This window comes from Trichoderma asperellum, chromosome 4 (assembly GCF_020647865.1).
Source record: "Trichoderma asperellum chromosome 4, complete sequence".
In the NCBI taxonomy this organism is placed as follows: Eukaryota; Fungi; Ascomycota; class Sordariomycetes; order Hypocreales; family Hypocreaceae; genus Trichoderma; species Trichoderma asperellum.
The window spans coordinates 156,761-176,259 of record NC_089418.1 but is presented as its reverse complement, the minus strand read 5'-3'; the positions used below and the strand labels follow the sequence as shown (position 1 = coordinate 176,259).

The 19,499-nt window shown below is 44.1% G+C and overlaps 8 protein-coding genes across 8 annotated transcripts; 6 read left to right on the top strand and 2 right to left on the bottom strand.

The window, feature by feature from the left end:
* Positions 1 to 836: 836 nt before the first annotated feature.
* On the top strand, positions 837 to 2,036 carry TrAFT101_006457 (uncharacterized protein; the record flags this gene model as incomplete). The annotated part of the gene is made up of 2 exons (XM_024901519.2): positions 837 to 1,058; positions 1,146 to 2,036. The coding sequence occupies 2 exons, from the start codon at positions 837 to 839 to the stop codon at positions 2,034 to 2,036; spliced, it is 1,113 nt and encodes a 370-aa protein (XP_024754717.2).
* Positions 2,037 to 2,218: 182 nt separating this feature from the next.
* Positions 2,219 to 2,536, top strand: TrAFT101_006456 (uncharacterized protein; the record flags this gene model as incomplete). The annotated part of the gene is made up of 1 exon (XM_066127775.1): positions 2,219 to 2,536. One exon carries the CDS (start codon positions 2,219 to 2,221, stop codon positions 2,534 to 2,536), a length of 318 nt encoding a protein of 105 aa, XP_065983888.1.
* Positions 2,537 to 3,670: 1,134 nt separating this feature from the next.
* Positions 3,671 to 5,016, top strand: TrAFT101_006455 (uncharacterized protein; the record flags this gene model as incomplete). The annotated part of the gene is made up of 5 exons (XM_066127774.1): positions 3,671 to 3,894; positions 3,967 to 4,275; positions 4,337 to 4,363; positions 4,470 to 4,828; positions 4,916 to 5,016. The coding sequence occupies 5 exons, from the start codon at positions 3,671 to 3,673 to the stop codon at positions 5,014 to 5,016; spliced, it is 1,020 nt and encodes a 339-aa protein (XP_065983887.1).
* A 2,369-nt stretch (positions 5,017 to 7,385) lies between these two features.
* On the bottom strand, positions 7,386 to 8,018 carry TrAFT101_006454 (uncharacterized protein). Its single transcript, XM_024902911.2, has 2 exons — positions 7,904 to 8,018; positions 7,386 to 7,848 (listed from the first exon to the last, which is right to left on the bottom strand). The coding sequence occupies exons 1-2, from the start codon at positions 7,967 to 7,969 to the stop codon at positions 7,498 to 7,500; spliced, it is 417 nt and encodes a 138-aa protein (XP_024754715.1). The 5' UTR covers positions 7,970 to 8,018; the 3' UTR covers positions 7,386 to 7,497.
* Positions 8,019 to 10,481: 2,463 nt separating this feature from the next.
* On the top strand, positions 10,482 to 11,456 carry TrAFT101_006453 (uncharacterized protein; the record flags this gene model as incomplete). Its single annotated transcript, XM_024901518.2, has 2 exons — positions 10,482 to 10,846; positions 10,907 to 11,456. The coding sequence occupies 2 exons, from the start codon at positions 10,482 to 10,484 to the stop codon at positions 11,454 to 11,456; spliced, it is 915 nt and encodes a 304-aa protein (XP_024754714.2).
* Positions 11,457 to 11,691: 235 nt separating this feature from the next.
* Positions 11,692 to 12,555, top strand: TrAFT101_006452 (uncharacterized protein). The gene is made up of 3 exons (XM_024909146.2): positions 11,692 to 11,716; positions 11,784 to 12,335; positions 12,395 to 12,555. Exon 2 carries the CDS (start codon positions 11,786 to 11,788, stop codon positions 12,296 to 12,298), a length of 513 nt encoding a protein of 170 aa, XP_024754713.2. The 5' UTR covers positions 11,692 to 11,716; positions 11,784 to 11,785; the 3' UTR covers positions 12,299 to 12,335; positions 12,395 to 12,555.
* Positions 12,556 to 13,123: 568 nt separating this feature from the next.
* Positions 13,124 to 15,844, bottom strand: TrAFT101_006451 (uncharacterized protein). Its single transcript, XM_024905661.2, has 6 exons — positions 15,607 to 15,844; positions 14,866 to 15,550; positions 14,624 to 14,816; positions 14,062 to 14,569; positions 13,543 to 13,993; positions 13,124 to 13,494 (listed from the first exon to the last, which is right to left on the bottom strand). The coding sequence occupies exons 1-6, from the start codon at positions 15,673 to 15,675 to the stop codon at positions 13,199 to 13,201; spliced, it is 2,202 nt and encodes a 733-aa protein (XP_024754712.2). The 5' UTR covers positions 15,676 to 15,844; the 3' UTR covers positions 13,124 to 13,198.
* Positions 15,845 to 16,949: 1,105 nt separating this feature from the next.
* Positions 16,950 to 18,367, top strand: TrAFT101_006450 (uncharacterized protein). Its single transcript, XM_066127773.1, has 5 exons — positions 16,950 to 17,199; positions 17,262 to 17,326; positions 17,376 to 17,490; positions 17,584 to 18,167; positions 18,227 to 18,367. Exons 1-5 carry the CDS (start codon positions 17,067 to 17,069, stop codon positions 18,302 to 18,304), a joined length of 975 nt encoding a protein of 324 aa, XP_065983886.1. The 5' UTR covers positions 16,950 to 17,066; the 3' UTR covers positions 18,305 to 18,367.
* The last annotated feature ends 1,132 nt before the right edge of the window (positions 18,368 to 19,499 follow it).

The window sequence follows — 19,499 nt, the reverse complement described above, 5'->3', positions numbered from 1 at the left end:
TCCTCCGCTAGTTTCTAAGGGGACTCCATAACTTTCTGACTCTGACAGGTAGGTAAGGTATCAATTCGTCCGAGAAATCTTTCTTTGGGACACCAAGGGGTGGTTCAATGCAACATTCTGGCGGAGTCAATAACACCACATGCTATTGATTGGGTCAAACACATACGAGCTCACAAAATCGTGTATGATATACATATGGATAGTTTGTTCTGAAAAATTTGTGCGGCGCAGGCATGTGCTGCTCTTGAAACTACTTGCTGCTGAGCTAACCCCTACCAGCTGGCATAGTGACACACACAAACCAGGTCTGCGGTATCAATAGAGCGCCGGAAAATTCTCATTGTTTAGCATAGGAGTCCCAGTTTTCCCTGGTCTCTTCAAACGACTTCCGTATATGGTACAATAGCAATCGTGTTTGATTTGTTTCCCATGTTTTTTCAGTCTCGGTGAAATTAATCCATCGAGACTGGATGGTCCAGTGCGGCGAATTTTCGGCGAAATTGATCAACCAATCAGGAGTTTATTCTGTATCCCCGCGTCTCCGCCATATGTACCCCAGAGAAAATTCAGGCACATCTGGGGTGACAAGGTCCAGTCGCCGCCTCCTGACATTAATACGAGATACGCAGTCTGGAGGCTAGGAGAGATGCCCAAATATAAATATACCTATAGGGAATATACAACTCACCTAGATACTCAGTGCAAACTACAATCGCCGCTTTGGGTTTGCTTACCCTAGATTTGAAAGCATTTAATCCATTTCTTTGCTAATAGCTGGCAAAAATTGGTCTTGGTGGCCGGAAAACATTAAGGATTGTTCTCAAGAAGGAAGTACAATGACTACCAACAAGAACGACGAGGCGGCAGCAGAGCCCAAACTTGAGACGTGTAATGTTGAGGAAATACCAGCCGCCGACGGCTTGGCCCCTGGCATGCGGCCAGACGAGGGAGCGGTCAATTTGATGTTAGTCTTGTCGTGTCTCGCTTTTGGTGCCTCATCCTTCTTGTTCGGCTATGATGATAGAGTTATCTCACCTGTAGCTGCAACACCAGCCTTTGTAAGTCCCCAACCTCAATACCATGTATTTTTTTACGCTTGAACTTGGAGTTGCGAGTTGTTGCTTTCCTGCTAACTGATACCCTAGGTGAGGTTACTTCAAGGCTATGCCGGCCCTAGCAACGAAAACCTTTCCCTGACAGCACGCAATCAGGATCTGGTTTTCTCTGTCCCTCTAGTTGGATCAGTCATTGGTGGCCTCGCCACAACACTCTTGACCAATCGCTTTGGCCGGAAGTGGACACTTATTGGATCCTACGTCTTCTCACTATTGGGAGCCTTCTTACAAGTCTTTGCACCAAACTTGACAGCCTTCGTCATCGGACGTTTCTGCAGTGCTTTTGTTATTGGAATCGCACACACTATCGCACCACTATATCTTTGCGAAGTTGTGCCTGCATCAATGAGAGGTCGGAGCGTGCAGATCTACAATATTCTCAATATATTTTCTGGCGTCATCGCTACTATTGTCTCAAACGCCACCCACGCGATCGATGGACCTAAGGCTTATCAAATTCCCCTGTCCATCGAAGCTGGTCTTCCTGCGTTGCTGTTTGTCTTGACTCTTGGTATTCCTGAGAGCCCCCAATGGCTCGTGTCCAAGGGTCGAATGGGAGAGGCTAAGAAGAACTTACGACGGCTGCGTGGCTTTTCTGACTTCCAGTTAGAGGATGAGTTCCGCGTTATTGTTCTCTGTGAGGAAAATGAACGCGAGCTGACATCGAACGTGCATTTCTGGGACCTTTTCAATCGGGAGAACTTTAAGAGGACAATCACCGCTGGGTCGTTCTATTCGCTTAACCAGGTCTCGGGCGTGATTCTATCGACCACATATACTACCGTCTTCCTCAGCCAGTTGGGCGTGGGTAATGCGTTTGTGCTTACGATTATAGCTTCTCTCTGTAATCTGGCCGGAGCTGTCGTTGCGCCCATGGTTCTTGACCTTTACGGGCGCCGCCCAACAGCATTGTGGGGATGATGTTTCTCTTCTGCCTCGATGCCGTAGCTGGAGCACTGGCATTCTTTCCCGATAACAGAAACGCCCTGTTGACAATTGCCGCGTTGGGATTCATCTTCAACTTTGTCTGGGCATTATCCTTTCTCTCTGTCTCAGTGCTGCTTCCGCCTGAGATCTCAACGCCGAAGCTGCGGTCTCACACAATGGCTTATACCGTGGCATGTTGTCAGACAACAGCTGTCATCACAACTTTCGCCGTGCCTCAGCTAACATCAGCCGATGCAGCTAACCTTGGCGCTAAGACCTATCTTGTCTTCGCTGGCTGTATGGCCTGTGTGATTGTCTGGAGTTACATGCTTATGCCTGAAACTAAAGGCCGAACTTATGCAGAGATTGATGAAATGTACGACAAGAAGGTACCTATGCGAAATTGGAGTAAATATGAGACCTCAACTGAAGCAAAGCAAAGCAACCTAAAGGCCGGAAATACTCTGAGAAAGCGTATAAATATCGAAGCATAAATCTATGGCATATACTTAGCATAGATAGGGTTTATTAAACATAGTCTTAAGAAAATCAAACCTAAAACATGATTTTATTTACAGGTATCGCATTCAAAAGCCATTGTTTAGACGGAGCTGTAAGTGAAACTGCGACGCTCTGGCCCCGGCATGATCGAATGGTTGCAAAGTCAATAATTATTTGCCAATCTCGGGGTACTAGCATATTCCAATTGCACTCGTCCTCATTTTTTTTGCGACCTTTCCTATGCACTAACAGCCTTCTTTCCTAGTCTGGTTTATCACCAAACTTCGCTTCCGGGCATCGGATCCGCGGCTGTTAGCAGCAGGATCGGCGTTGTAAAAAGTATGCTAATACCAGTGTTCGCCGCGGCAGGTGCCGATTCGGCCGGGGCATCAGCTGAACCAGATTCGAGAGTACCCAAGCAAGCGGGGGACAGCAAAAACAGGGAATGGGAGAATTTTGAACACACACGCCAAGGTTATACACACACAATATCAATATTATTTGGTGATAAAGGTGCTCATGATGAAACTTTGTACGTACGTATTCATTTTGCTGTCCCTGTCTTTCTGTTCCCCACTTGCCAAGCATGCTATGGCGGCTCAGATAAGACTACACTAGGCGCCAGCACTATACCCCTGGAACGATGGAGCTGCCAACCCAATAGTGCAGATGCACGGAGCCAGCTGAAAACTTTGTGGACCGCTACGGAACGATGAAGGACCCCCTCGGTAATTGAGGCGTCGAGCACGACAGCGTTGCATGTATTGCTTTAACTTTACTTTGTAATAATAAATCTACTAGCTGTTTGAATCTACGAGCCAGAACAGATTTGTTTTTTTATGTAAGACCTCTTGAATATCAGGTCTGAAGATTTTAAAAGTCCTCGATCATACGAGTGCTAGCAGTTGCGAATGGCGTATTTGGTAGGTAGCCCCCGAAAGTCTGGTGGAGAGCCTAAGCATGGGTTCAATGCATAGCTTCAATATCTTGCTAGGGCCGGAGGTTTTGCAGCGGCTACATTAAAGAGAGAGATGCCGCCACTTCAGCTGTCATACCATCGTCTTCTACACAGACGCAACGTATCGAACAAGTGACCCAACGGGATTTGGCTTGCACGGTAACCCGCCATGAAGCATCAATATCTCTCCCTCCTAGCATTTGGCGCTACAGCCGTCTTGGCTGCGCCTGGAATCCAACTGGGCGAGGACATCGAGGTCCGGGACAACTGCCCCCACGACAACCTTCTTCGGTGCCTCATCGCCAGCCCCAGTATCGCAATTCCTTTCTGCAGTTCTTCGGCGAACGTACTGATCTCTCTGCCGACCGTGACTGTTACAGTCACACCCACTTCGTACGCTTGCTAGCCCCTAAACTCTCAACAATATGTTACCACACGCCGTCCAAAGCTAACAATGCAGCGAAGCTTCGTCACTGCCACGGACGTGATTACAGATATCGAAACGGTGACTGATACATCTATCGTGTTACTAACGGCCAGCCCGAGCTCGACAGCGGCCGAGATACTAACCTCCTCGCCCCCGGAGAAGAGGGAGAGAAAGAAGTACTGCCCGGCGCCAAACTGCATCAGAGCGTTGAACCCTAACCCATCGTCCGCATCGCATGGATGCTCTTGCTTCTCAGGAAGCTATCTTGCCACCGCTTCGACGTTTACTTCTACGATAACTGCCCCGACTGTTACAAAGACGTCGCAGACCCTTTGGAGAACGAAGCTGTGAGTTCAATCTCATCGCATTCGGATAACAAACCCCTACTGACTGGACTGGCAAACCTAGGTCGACGGCCACGGTTATTGTTACAATGTACGTATATGTTCGGAATCATTCTTAGCCCTTAGCTGTATCACTACACTAAAGCACAAGATTGGTCACATCGATTCGGAGTTTGCTAACGCCCCATCACAAATAGTACCTCGGAGACCACCGTGCTTGGGAGCAGCTCTAGCTCCAGCTCCTTAAGCCCCACCTCAACCACCTCTGTCCCTAGTTCCACAACTGTTCCCCCTGCCATCACAACGACTTCTCTCTCTTACACAACCATCACGACCTGGCCAGCATCCTGCGACGCCAGCCTGAGCGCAATTTATTCATGTGCAAGCTCGTGCCTTAGTTCAGCTGCTGTGACGCAAGCCGGCTGTGGAGCAAGTGATATTATCTGTCAATGTCAAGATCAAAACCAGGCCGTTATTCAGGGTGCGGCAGCCAACTGCATCATCGGCGGGTGTGGGTTCGGGGGTGCCATTGACGTATTAAATTCCGTCTCTGCCCGTACGTTTTATTTCCTCTTTCTTCTTTTATATCAAGCTATACCTATCCTACCCTAAGCTGCTCTTGCTAATATTATGTGATATACAGTCTGCACCTGCGAGCAGCAGGGTTTGTACACCACGACTGTTCCGATACTCCCCCCGCCCTCGGCTACAGCTACATCACCACTCCTTATTTTAACAGACTAGAGTGGGTGCATGTACATATTATTTTAGATCTTGTGCGAAGGAGGCATATTGTGCAGCGGGAATTGCAGCATTTACATGGAATTTTTGATAGTATCTAATTCTATTATATGCTGCACAGGGAAGCTACATAGCTTATGATACACTAAAGATTCATATTTCTAGAATTAAATCATTAGAGATAATCCTAAACTAGACTGTCTAATTTATATTAATAAATGTTTTTCTTTAGTGTCTTTCTAGAATTTTGCACTACACTAGTCCAAGGCCGACCCCGACTCCAGAACGAACCTAATGTTACGCAAATAACATTCGATTATACCCAGCGCTTCTATGATGCGTTCGCGAATACCGCACGATAATCCTTATCCAAGTCGGAACTTTTGGATCCTTATCATCTGGTAGAAAAAAAGAACAAGGAGAATCGAGATTTTCTTCTTCTTCTTCCTCTTCTTCCTCTTCTTCCTCTTTTTTCTTCTATTTACACAGCGGTCACACATTGCTGCGCCTTTGTTCGGCCAAGCATGGGTAGTGTAGGAGATGATTGTTTCCCGGGAGGCTATCGCTCACTACGGTGCGCTGACACCGTAGGCGCCCTGCTCCAGGTTAACTCACGCCTGGAGAGCGAATACTCCAGAGTATAGCCATATAATCATGATAAAGGCCATATCGCGTATTTTAAAGTCGAATTTCTGGAAGGTGATTTTACTTGTTATAGGAAGAGAGGCTTTGACTTGGAAGCCATGTCACAAGCGCAGAGCTCAGATATACAGACCCATGGAGCAAAATATTTTCCCTAATATCTCTGGCAATGAAATCGGCTGGCAAGGCCATGCCCTCAAGCATTTGCGCGAACTATAGCAAATCGGGTTGGGGTGTTTTTATAGATGCTACCCGGCACTGGATACTTTCTCAAAAGCTACAGCGAATATTCCTAGCTCCTACGTGTTACTTTTGCGCGGACATTGCAACGCATGACGCGGACCAAGGTCTTACTCGGAGACGAGAGGCCATCATGATCCTTTTGGTATACCAAGAATAGCGGGTGGGAGTTTGCCAGCTTTGGCCTCGGCAACTCGTACCAATACGGAGCATTTGGCTCGAGCAAGCCTGATCCTATCATAAGTGGTTACAGTCTGAAAGACATTCGGAGCGCTCTAGATGTTCAATGCAATGCTATTTAGTGAAGGGAATTATTATCTTTCTCTGAAATAGCTTAAAATTTGCTTGGTTCTAATACATACACGACTCTCCTACGTACTAGACCTGAAAATGATATGATATGTGTGATCTGACATTCTCTTGGATGCCAATATAGAGTGACTATGGCCTAAAACAGTCGTCATCTCAGCTTAGGACCACGCCGCTGGGACGCACTCACTCACGAAGATTTGGTGTTGTATGCCCGCTGCGCAGTATGGCTACACCTAGCATGAAAAACAATTGAATCGCGCCAAATTCCGAACCATAGGTACATGCAAGTAGCTAATATGCATACACTCTAGTGTCCGAGCTCAACGCTAATGAGGTCTAGCGCGCTACAGGTGCAGACAGGTGGTGTTGCAAATGCATTGAAGCTACACAATCTACGTACTACGCAAACTACCGACGTTCGACACTGGGTTTTGATGTCTCTAGAATGTTTTGGTGATGTAGTCAAGGCAAATTACTTTGCACAACTCAAAGAGAATTATTTCTTTTGCTGAGTGCCTCTCATGCACTGTGAAGTACAGTCGAAAGTCGTTCCTGTTGCGGGAGTGACTGGGCAGGCGGTGCCGTTACCGCAGGTACATCACTAAATAGCCCAGATCTTATCCTCCGGCCTATGCGAATTTTTCAGGCTACTTTCTAAAGAATGAAGGAGCCAAGGGAGCGGGTAAGAGGAAAAAGAATTAAAAAAAGAATAAAGAGAAGGAGCTTGTAGAGTACCCATCTATCTCACGGGATACGGAGGGACAATTTTGTTGGACTTTTCTTCCACTTTCTTCCAGGTCAGATCAAGGTAATAGCGGTAGTAAATTGACGGGCGGTAGACTATGCTTCCGATTTTGTTCTGGGTAAGACGGCAACGCCACCCAAATTGGTCAGCAATTTCCCTGTGGAATGGGTTCTGACTTTCGAGTGAGTAGAAGGCCGCTACATTTTTAATTCGGATTTATCGTCCAGTTTGCGAGACAATTAATAGCCCTATGGAAGTGTTTAGGAACAGACGGTAGTATTACTGGGAAAAGCTGCTGGTTTTTGCAATATTTGAACCCAGGCTCTGCAGGCATTAAGTCTACAAGCTTGTAACCAGCGTTGGTTGGTGATGACTCTTTAGGTGAAACGACTTTCAATGAACTGAGCTTAAGGACCTTGATAGAGCTTGTTATGCCATTATTTCAGTATATAACAATATATTTTGATCAGTGAGTATTATTCTGAATGTTAGGTTAACTTGTTTTGTACCCGTGTTTCTCAATTACCTACAATTATGCTATACATTTAAACAAATCCCTGTTTCTGAACAGCGGTACTAACTTCTGCTAACCAGGATGCCCTCAATTTCACATTCAACTCCGATGATGGTTTGCCAATCTTCTCCTTGGCAGATCCATCCAGTGTTCCTGATTGGATCAAAGAGATAGTGGCAAACATATCTGCATCCGCCTTTTTGTAAATAACAGTACCACAATTGCCACAAAAGAATACTGTTAAATTAAATCCATCTTCATGTTTTTGAGTATGAGATTTTGGTGCTCCAGAAATTACAGTGAGCTTCTCACGCGCGACAGGAATATTAGCGGTATTTGTCCCACCACTTATTTTTTGGCATGATAGGCAGTGGCACAAAACCTGCGATTATGGTCAGTATAACAACATTAACCTATTTGCTCATTGCTGTGATTACCACATGTGTAGAGTCCCCGATAAACTCATACTTGACATCGCCGCACCAGCAGCTTCCTGATGGCATTCTGATAACTTAGAAATGTAAGTAAATGTTGACCATCTTAATTAGATTGACTAGAGTTGTTTAGAGGTAGATTAATGTAGACTTAAACAAGGGAACAAGGCTTATTTATATGCTACGAAACCATATCAGCAATGATACTAACCATTTCTGAAGTTGAGATAATGAAACACCAATTGTATTCGCTCTCAATAGTACTATTTATATATAACCTTTTATGCACAGCATATTAGTTCACGCTCCAAGGTAGTGTTTATCGTGCGGGGAAAGTCTAGATAGTTCGATTCTCGACGCTCGCACTGCTTCGCCACCACGCAAACTCTCTCTTCTTAAGCCACACAAGTCATAGCTACGTAATCTTTCAGCTCTTCTTTTCATTGTTGTTTGGCAAATATTCACAATTACTCACTCAAGAGACAAATTTTGTCTTAAAAGATCGAATTTGTAAAGGTTTCGAATGGCCAGCATTAATAGCAAGGATCGACTGCAATCAATACAATAGTATTGGCCAAGCCTGGAACAAGATGGTCAAGTCCATGGTTTATTTTGTAAGTCTAATAGCACATATATAGCTTTAATTACAATAACAAAGGGGAATAACCGTTCGAAATGGACGAAATTCCTTAAATGGACAAATTCAGGGCCGTTCTTAAATAAAAATTTGAAAATGAGTAAGCTGCTACTAGATAATTACCCTAGTTTATATATTGAAGATTTCATAAATTTCTTAGTTGCTGCCATCATGTAGCTTACAACTACTGGAAGCGATTTGTCAATAATAATCCTTTTTATGATCATATCATGTTGTTATAACTCTCCTTAAAAAGAAAGGGTACTCGGTGTGCTTGGAAGAGGTATTCTCCTTCTAACTGCCGGGAGGAATTCGGGTGATCAATGTACTTCAGATTCTTCTGATAGTTAATCCGGATTCGGCAACTGAATAGAATGATGTCTGCCTGCGCCCGAGTCTGCAAGGAGTTTCAAGGATATTATAAAGCCAGCGGGAAGAAATCGTTACTAGAATACACGCAATGATACTAGTGAGACATGGAAAGTAAAGCAGCACACCTCACTCGAGAAAAGAAAAAAAGAAAAAAAAAAAAAAGAAATAGGAGACCGCAGAAGAGAAAAGAGAGAAAGGATACTGTATCTATAGAAAGAAATATATACGTTCGGACAAGATAGTTACATTAGCAAGAGTGGTGCATAGATTAGCTACTGACGAAAAAAAAATCATCAAATAACTTAGTTCTTCCTGCTTCTAAATTTATAAATAAAGTATTCTACCTTACAGGCAAGCTGCTGAAAGCAATTCTAAAAAGGAAGCGTTATTAATTTATAAGCAGCGAGCACCCCAATCAATAAGCAATATTACATACTTATATTGCTAAGATTTTAGAATAGATCAAGAAACAAGCATTTGTAAATGTAAGGAAACTATACAATGAGTGCAGACAGAGACTGGGTTCCTTTTAGAGCCCAGAAAGAGTCGCAATAAAAGGCTATGCAATTAATCGTTTAGGCAGGTATCTGAGCTATGCTACTACTACCTTCTTTTTTCGTAATACTGAAGTCACTACGTTCTAAAGCTAAATAAGAAGCTGTGTATTTATTTGTCCATTAGGGCTTTAGACTGGTACACTTCTTTACCTTTGCATAATTTTTTATTGCAATCTAGAGAATGAGTATAAAGCACTCTAACAATATTAATAGGTATATTTATATACTATATTTGAACTATAACTGGTTTTAAACTGGGGCTTGATGGCTCTGCTTCTTGCCCCGGAATCTCAAGCGCCTCGAAGTCATTCTCAAAACAAAGTAAGGTAGTCCTGTAGTTTAGGCAACTGCGCTAGATTTGCTCAATGCTGTTGAATCCTTCGATCCTTCGATCCTTCGTAATCAATAGGATTGCACTAGTTAGAAATAAGTATAGGTTTATTCTCTTTGTAACTCCCTACTGGCACAGCGCCCGCCAGTGTTTCTATTTTCCTGCCTATTAGAGCATTATTTCAATGCTGTGCCATACGATAAATTATGCTTGTTTATATTATAAGCTTGATATGTGGAGAAACCTTTTAAGTTTAAAAGGAAAGAGGTTAAACTCGGCTCTTTAAAAGTAGCTAGGTATACTTTTATGCTATAGACCCTCTCTTATTAACAGGCATAAAAAAAGAACTGGTAGGGAAAGACCTTAAGGCAGCAATTTACTTGTAGTTCTTTGGACAGAATTACTACCTGAAGCACTTGTTATCGTAGCTCAAGCATGGGTTATCCTGGGAGACTTGTAAATCATAGTGGCATAGTAGTGTATCAATAACCTTATTCGTACCATGTTTCCAAGCAAGGGCCCTCGAGACAGCGGCTCGAGCGGGCACGCTTATATAAAAGCCGAGAAAGCTTCCGTTCTGAATCAATATATAAAGCATCTTCGGAGCAGCTCATAGGTTTCTATATCAGACCATCACTGCTTCTTAGTTCTTCGTGTCCCTAAGCTATTTATCAATAATTCACAATGCGTGGTCAATTCATTGCTGTTGCCGTCTCTCTTGGCATAACACTGGCTGCAGCTGGTAATCCTGACAAGCCAGAAGTTAACCCCCACATTCCATATGATCGATTGGAAAACGACCTCCGTAACAATCTTCACCCAACCCAGTCAACATGGGACTATTGGGGAGCGGGTTGGATTCCCCAGGGCTGCAAGGACTTGGCAAACACATACCACCTAAACCCTGCGGATTTCACTATATTCAATGTCCATTACACTGACTGCAGTGCATCTTGGACGTTTTGTCGTCACAAAAACGCTGGAGCTTCTGAAATAGATATGATCGACATATTTGGCCGACTACCAGTCCGCATGCGCTCGTATCTACGGTGAGTTATATATTACCTACCTGTGCTGCAGTGTCTTCGGTGCTGACACTTGCATTTCAGCCATTTGGTAGCCACTCCCGGTCTTAATGATGGCGCCGCGGCGTGGACTTGGTCCTCTGGTGATTGTGTTGTAGAGAGCGCTCCGAACTTAGCAACTTTAGTCCATGAAGTTTCCCACAGTCTTGACTGGCATGCTCTGCCTCAATACCAGCAACCATTCAGCTCGTCGTCTATCTGGCAAGACAATTATAATCAGGACTCTGCCACTCCCACAGGATATGGTCGGACAAATTGGATGGAAAATTTTGCTGAGACCGGCATGGTAGGAGTTTATGATAAAGCCGTTCCTGGTGGCATTGGCAATATCGAACCAAACTGGAATGCCATTTTCCACCAGTATGCCACATATCAAGGCTACTTGGGCGACAAGATCATCGCCGGTGGCTCTTGTGCTAACCGATTCGATGATACGCCGCCGGTTGCTATGAGTAACAGCGCAAAATTCAAAATTACTAGCGCTAAGCCTGAAACTGGGATTGACTTTGCTGGCAAGAATATTACCCAAATCATCCCAAGCAAGGAGGTTGAAGGACTATATATTAAAGGGTAAGTATCTTTGGAATCAACATACTATTAAAATAGTAAATATTTATACCATACATTATTGAACTGTAATATTATATTTCATTGTTTAAACCCTGAGCAATATTGCTTAATATAACAATTTAATACCTGGCGCTGCAGCTAGCTGCACTATTAAAGCCATATATAGTCTAGCTAAACCTGCGCGCTATAATAGAATCTTAGTAAAATAAAAATGAGTCACTTGTAACACCTCCGGCCTTCTCGTCTTGAGCGGTTAAAAATCTGGTGCGTCTGGGCTCTTTTATTATCTGTTTACTTTCAGCTGGGGTACTGTATGGTAATCTCTATACAGTAATGTTAACCCAAATGTTTCAATTGCGCACCCTGTCGGCTGACGATTGGGAGGCATGGAGAGTTGTGCGCCTGGCAGCTCTTGCAAATGCGCCTGATGCCTTTGGTTCTAGATTCAACGACTGGGTCGACGCTCCAGAGGCTCGATGGCGTGGCAGACTCTCAATACCAGATGCAATTGACCTCGTAGTACACGAGATTAACGAAAACGGTGACGAGCGCGCGGTTGGAATGGCAACGGGGGTCCCGACGGGGTACGGGGGGGCTGAGATTATCTCAATGTGGGTAGATCCTAGGTTTCGGGGCAGAGGACTCGCCTCTTCTCTTATTGGAAAAATTGTGAGCTGGGCCATACAGTCTGGATTCAGCGAACTTCGACTCGCAGTGCGACCGGACAATGCCACCGCACAATCAGTGTACCAACGCAACAGCTTCAGTGTATCTGATGAGCCCGGCGATGAGACTCCCGATGGCAGGCGGGAAATTATAATGCTTCGCAACCTTAAAAATAACTAGGCTTCCAGCTGTCCAAAAGCAATCATCAATTCTTAGAGTAAGTTGCTTGAAGCCTTAAATTGTCTTGTTTTAACATCCACTAAGCAAATTATACAGACTTAATTTTAACAAGCGTGAATACTGTTAGATATAGCATCTGAATTGGATGAATATTTTTTTTCCAATTCTCTTGGTGTAACATATTTTCATATTTTGTTGAAACGGGCTATGGATGTTGCAAAGAAGTTTAATATAATAATGCTTGTCTTAACAGTCGCACGAGATTACATAACCGTGTCCCGACTTAATAGTTCTTTAGTGGCATTTACGCTGCATCTAGGCGTATTATCGAATTTCACGACAATAAATTTAAAGTATTTGCCAGGAAAGCATTTAACTTATTAATAATCCGCGACTTTGTTGGTTAAGGCACAACGGGGGAAGGACTTGTTGCAACTTGGTTCCCCGTAGCAGTTGAAACCCCTGTAAGCTGGATCCGTTATAGTAATTGCCACAATTGCTACAATTTGTCTAATCTTTTATCCTTTTTTATAGTAGATTATTACAGGATTAGTAAAGTCAAAAAGTGCTATTGCTATAATCACCCTTTAATAAAACGTACAGAGATAACAAGGTTTGGGGCTGTTTGTTTGGGAATTGAAGTTGCCAATTTGAATGAAATGCTTTTTCCTCAGGAAGACCAGGCGCTCCATGGTATGGCTCAAACTAGGAAAATTAAAAAATGGAAAAAAGGTAATGTAATATTTATGTAACTATGAATATTACTATGCGACTATATGGTTTAAAAACTCTTTACATTCTATTATTAATATAAACTTAGATTGAATTTATTGCCTAAGAGCTACCCCGTATGTAATGTAAGTCTGGGTATTTTCCATCAATTTCTCTGTGATGCTACACCTAGAGATCTTTATTGTTTTCATGCTGCGCTTGTCCCAAGCCTTCTGTATGGCTCGACCTTCCGTGACCAAAGTCAAAAAACTGCGCCGACCATGCCATAGAGTCAACAATTTCCGCGGGCCAGCAGCTTGTTGGCATCAGGTTGCCAGATATGGGCATATGTTGCCCGTAATCGCCGGTATATAGTGAAGTTGCTATTGTATTTAGATGAGGGAGCTGGCTCTGAAAGGTTGGGGAATTATTAAATGTTTTTGCACCCTCCTGAACGTCTTTGGGGGTGCCACCACTGGCGTCTTCTGCAAATCGTTAGCATGTATCTTCAGTTGAACAGGTGATGTACTTACTCCACCTCACGCCGCACTCTTTCAAAGTTTTCATCATATCTCTAGCGATTCTCGCTCCTGGTGAGTTAACGCTCAGGGCATCAAAAACTTTAAGACATGTTTCTGCATCATCAGACAATCCAGCAGTATCAAATTCAGATGATAATTCAAGCGTTGACTCCGCAAATATGCTTGACACAAGCAAGATAGAGCTGGCGCATACTAAACATGATATCATCTGCCACCACGGGAATCCATGAACTAGCTCCTCTTTGCTAGAGATCCCATGCAGCAACCGTGCCGTCTCTCGTGCTTCTGAAATACATGCTCTCTCATATGCGCGTATTGGTGGCCAATCTAGCTGGCTAATAGTTGCATTGGGATCACCAAGGTGTATCAGAAGCGGATGGCAGAGATACGGGCGGTAGATGAGAGCCCTAAGATGATGATACTTTATAGCTAGCATGTTTCGCTGCCAATAGTTAGATATCAAGGACTCCATGAGTGTCTGGGGCTATACCGAAGAAGGGAAAAACTTGCCTGTCTCTTCAAGATGTATGATTGCTCAAATGTATGACCTAAATCAAAACGAAGGGCTCTTGGGAGGGATATTTTCCAGTCTATGAGTTGCCGATCGAGATCTTTTGTGCTAAGAAGATCTTCCGAGGCAAAATGGCTTCGCCTAGGGCAATATAGACTCCGGAGGACTCGGCCAACGATTGCCGAGAATGCGATTACCGCAAGAAAATAGTCTCCTGATGATGGACTATTACTACTTCTCTCTTCGACACCTTCGCCAGTCCAATCAATCTCGGAATCGCTAGCGCGGGCTGGCAATGGGACATTGAAATCATCATCATGGATGGCTGGAGGTCGACCAAGCTGTAAGGAGAGAAGTCGATCCAATACATAGATGGAATACCACACACGGCGTCGCTTCTCAATCTCTGGAGAGTGTATAGTTTTCGTATTGTCTGATTCCTCACTTTCTATGTGCAGTCCAATGCTTTGAGCGACACGAACTGCTTGGCCAAGTATTGTCCAACAGCTATAATGATTGTTAATACATTTTCGCAAAGCCTGGCTAACGTATGGGGCTCACCTTTCTGTCCTGCACACAACCAGAAGGTAAAAACATCTTGCTAAAAGGAGTGAGACCTGAGCGAGCGAGCGTTCCATATTGGAAGCTGGCGCTAACGTTAAAGCGTATGAATACAATTTCTCATATAGCGTATCTATTGATTCTTCTTTGCCAGGTAAGGTCCTATAATAAGCCCCAATTGCACATATTGTATCTGAATAATCAGTGAGCGGCTTTTCAGAATTCAAGGGGACATGGCTTACATAATAGCGCTGTCTCGATGTTGCTGTTACAGCTCTGGGCCTTGGGACTGTCATTGTCTATAATAGTTTTATATATTTGTATGAAAGGTGATTCAGGTATGAAGGGGTAAGCGATATGAATAGTTGTAAAATAAGCATCAATATAATGTTTAGCCTCCTCGAAGGCTGGCAGCAGGATTGTCGGACAAGGGACCTCGTTGGAGGGTACTAGATTCTCGCCTTGATCATAGCTTTCGAAATCTTTTTGCGTCATTGCTGTTCCGTCTTGGATTTGCAGAAACCTTTTCACAAGGTTAACAAAACGAATATCACTGACCTCGCCCAAGTAACCTGGAGGCCGATCGACGCAGCTAGAGGGGGTTGATTTGCTACGAGATTCGCTGGCCGCTGCATGTGGCAAAACTTCAACCTTCATGCTGCAGATGGCGTTATCAAGCTGCGATTTGACACTGGAACTCTTCAGCAGGACCGCTTCTTGTTCCGAACCAGACGGAAGTAGAGAAATGGCATGATCCAGTAATCTTTCTTGTTGGTGTATTGCATCGCACAAGTCCGGTAATCTCTCGGAAATGCTATGACTGAAGCGATCATCTGTTCCAGCCCGTAGTCGTGGCCGCTGCAAGCGGTAAGCGCAGGTGTACCCGTAACCCCGACATCTACTGCATGCCGGTCGTTGTCCGTCGCACTATAGTCAAATTATCAATCATGGAAGTAATAGGCCGCTGCACCCGAACCCCTTACCTTTGACTTCATGGACCTGCATCTCTGACAGGCTTTGGCAACCCGCTTACGCTTATATTCGGTATCCATGATTTGCGGGTTCTCTCGTTTATCTTTCGGTGCAGTGCCTTTGAGAAGAATAGAAGTTCAAGAAGTTTCCCTATTGCCGGTCGGATATATCGGAAGAAACAAAATTCGGTGTGCTATGTTTCATAGCCTTTCGTTCCTAACACGCAAAGTGCACACCTGTGTAGCGCTTGCTTGAATAGTGAACGAACAATCTAGAACTGATATATCTGTCGGAGCGTTTTAATCATTTGTTGTAGTTCGTCCAGCATATTGATCATGTGCTTCCGATCTACGGATACGTAGGTAGTTTATTCACCTGACCCTGGCTTAACCCAAGCGGAAATACCGGCATACAGGCTTGGCCAATGGATCAAGTGTTAGGACTAGGCCGTTGTTAAAGCGTGGCTGAATAGTACGGCGTTAACGTCATCCCCGCCACATTGCTGCCCGCCGCCCCTCATTGTGCACACGACGGATGATGTACGATACGAATAATAAGGCCGGGGTTAGTAAACGAACCAATATTTGGTAATGTTATGATGGCATGGACAATCATTGAGAGTCTCACGAATATTAAAGCTGATTCTCAATTTTGAGTCCAACCCATTTCCGCCGACTGATAGACCACGCGATCCAGGACGAAAAGTAAAGGGTTAGCTGTCGATCGCACTGTCAAACAACCGTCCATGTTACAAAGGTGTCAGCTCATGCATTACCCAAGATTGCCATTACATGTAGCGGCATTATACCAAGGGAGATAAAGCCACTTTGGTATTCTCTAGTTAGTAGAAGTAGACAAATCGCAGTACGCGTAAAAACCAACTACCTTCTATTCCTGGCTCATTGCTTATTAGCTGGATGATTAACCTGGAATGAGCGAGCTTTCGTTGAATTCTGAGTGAAGTTGCTATTCTTGCCCCAGTAGATGTGCTAGTTTGCTTTGACGCGGTATTTCCGGAACCACTCCACGAACCCCTCCCGCTAGGATCAATAAAATATAGCAGCGCGTGGTTTCTTTGATGCTTTACAGGTGATACCAGAGGAAAAAAAAGTCATTCGAAAGTCAGGTCATCATGATGATGATGATAATAATGATGATTCAACCATGCTCCACACCCGGGGGGGATTGAGTTATGATGTCTTTACTAAAAATTTATCTCAAGCGGGAAGAGCCACGTTTGTATCCACTCATCTAAGAAGCTTTGACCTACCTGTATATCCGGTATAGCCGGCGGCGGTGGTTCTGAATGCTAAACAGAAGTCATAGGTAAAACAACGTTACCTCGATAGAGGAGTAAATTTCGCTCTCCATGATTGCAATTGCTTGAGCGGAAACAAAAATCACGATTTTCATTCAATAGGAGACAACATCACCTTCAATATCTCGGTCGCCCTAGTCTGCTACTGTAGCAATGAAGCTGGCACTGAGAATAGACCATGAATTCAGTCCACCTTCATTTCGTCCAGGGGATTCATTGCGAGGAACATTAGAGATACGAGGATGCTTTTTTAAACATCTACCGCGGATCACAGCAACGTTATGGGGTAAGTAATGTACCAAAGAGTAAGCTCCTAAGATTGTTTGCTCACAATCATTTCAATTAAAGGTAGACTGAAAGTCAAAGCCTCCCCTGACTTCAACACCTGTTATCCCACTGAGTATAATTATATGGTAGGCGTATCATCACAACAGTCTTCTCTGGTACTAACGCATAGTTTAGCTATTCGAACAATCAAAGGACCTCAAAATTTTGCAACCATCCCCTGCCAATGACAGTCCTAACGGCTGTGTCTATTTGTGTCCTATAGAGTTCAAGTTTCCGACTGGTCTCAATTGTGCGTGTAATGAAACCTGCCAGCTACCGTCGTCAATGTCTGTCAACAATGGGAAGCTCTGGATAAAATCGACTTATTTGTTATCTGCTGCAGTGGAGCGACGTATCCTCGGGAAGATAACCAAACGTAAAAGGGTCCAACGAGAGCTTTTGTTCAGCTGTAACCCTATCATTATTGACCTCGCAGCATCGTGTACCGTCGCACTTTCCGCCGATAAGCTAAAACAAAGCTTTACACGTGGCTCCAGAGACATTGTTAGGCCCAACCTTGATGAATCTCTGCCTTTATATTCTCCGTCCTTGCACATGGAGATAATTCTACCAGAGCCACCACTCCTAATACGTGGACGGGGGACGCCGGTGAGATTGATGCTCCATACCCCGCGAGAGTTAATGCAAGGGGCCGATATCTACGTCCGGAGCGTAGAAATACAAATGCAGACCACCATGTCAGCCTTTTTACAACCTACGTGGCAAAACATAACAGAAACCCGCCATGCAAACGCTATGAATGGAGCGGTGCAAATTAAGTCAGAGCATTTTGAGCTGAACCTGGGCGCGTGGGCCACATTTATTGTTACTCAATCCCGGCCGTCATTAAATTCCTGCCTGCTTAAAATTGATTATGCAATCCAAGTTATTGCTGGTATATCTAATGGCTTGGAAAGCTCTATACAGGTATGCTTCAAACCATTCTTACTGCTGTCAATGAACCTAACACGCATGACCCCTCATAGTATTTGAAAGCATCTTTGGACGTCCTTGTAATGGACCCCCCTCCAACGTATCAAGCTGCGGCACATAATATGGTGTGAAATAGGGTAAATAGTTTGAGTATCGTGTTGTGTTTTGATATCGTATAACTTTGTCAAAAATTTAAGCTGAGCCTAATAAGCGTTGTGGTTGAGTGCGTAAGGTTAAACAATCACCGGTTCTTATGTAGTTATCATAGTTTTCGTCCAAATTTTAACTCTCCAACATAGATCATCTGCAATAACATGGATACATATAATATTATATATGAATCTTTACCTATGAATAACCATTAGAGACGATACGAAATCACTCTACGTTGAAAATGAAAGGCTAAGGGCTCTTCCGATTTAGGGATGACACAGGCACAAATATAATGGGGCATTTTATTTGATGCGGTTGGACCTTTAAAAATATCCCCGGTATTTCCGACACCCCACTGGTTCACGTAAAATCCCAAGGCACGGTTTGGTAGTTATGCTGTTTTGCAGACACTAGGATATCGGTGTGTGGCCACTATGCTTTGGCGGAGGGCGTCAGCAATGCCTTGACTTGTCAAAGTAATATATACTCTGCACCATGCCGAGGCCTATAAGATCTTTTATTGAACGACTCTATAAAATTGCGAAGAAGATTCTTATAAATAACACCAAGGTCTTTTTGTCTGATTCTAAAATCGGCGGCTAATAGCAAATTGCCAGAGCGTCCTGTAGGGACAATCTGAAAGCCCAAGCTCTAATAGTCATGGCTTGTAAAAGCACCGTTGGCCATATACCTGCTGCTACCTCCTCTATTCGACATCAACATATATCTGATGATGGCAGCGTTCTCGACGATCAACCCGTCGCGCATACACATCGGGTCTCAACAAGACACAGCCATGACCAGGTGGAATATAATATTCCAGATAGCTGGGGCCATCTTAGCGAATTAGCGCCTGTATTACCAGTTGAAAACCCCAACGAGTTGTCATTGTATCATCATAGGACATTGGAGGAATATCGAAGACCAGAGAGGGCATATGAGCAAGAGCATCGGGGATTGAGGTCGCCAGATGCATGTGGAGACCAGATCGCAACGGTAGAAGCTAACAGCTCGAAGAGTCCGAGGAAAACTAGAGCATGGCTCTGTTTGCCTTCTGGTTGCATTATTATGTGACTAGATCTGCCATTTGGCAGTACGAATACATCGCCTTGGCTTGCCCAATTCCATCTCAGGGTGTGAGCGTCAGGATGTTTTTGAGATAGTCGGTCCGCA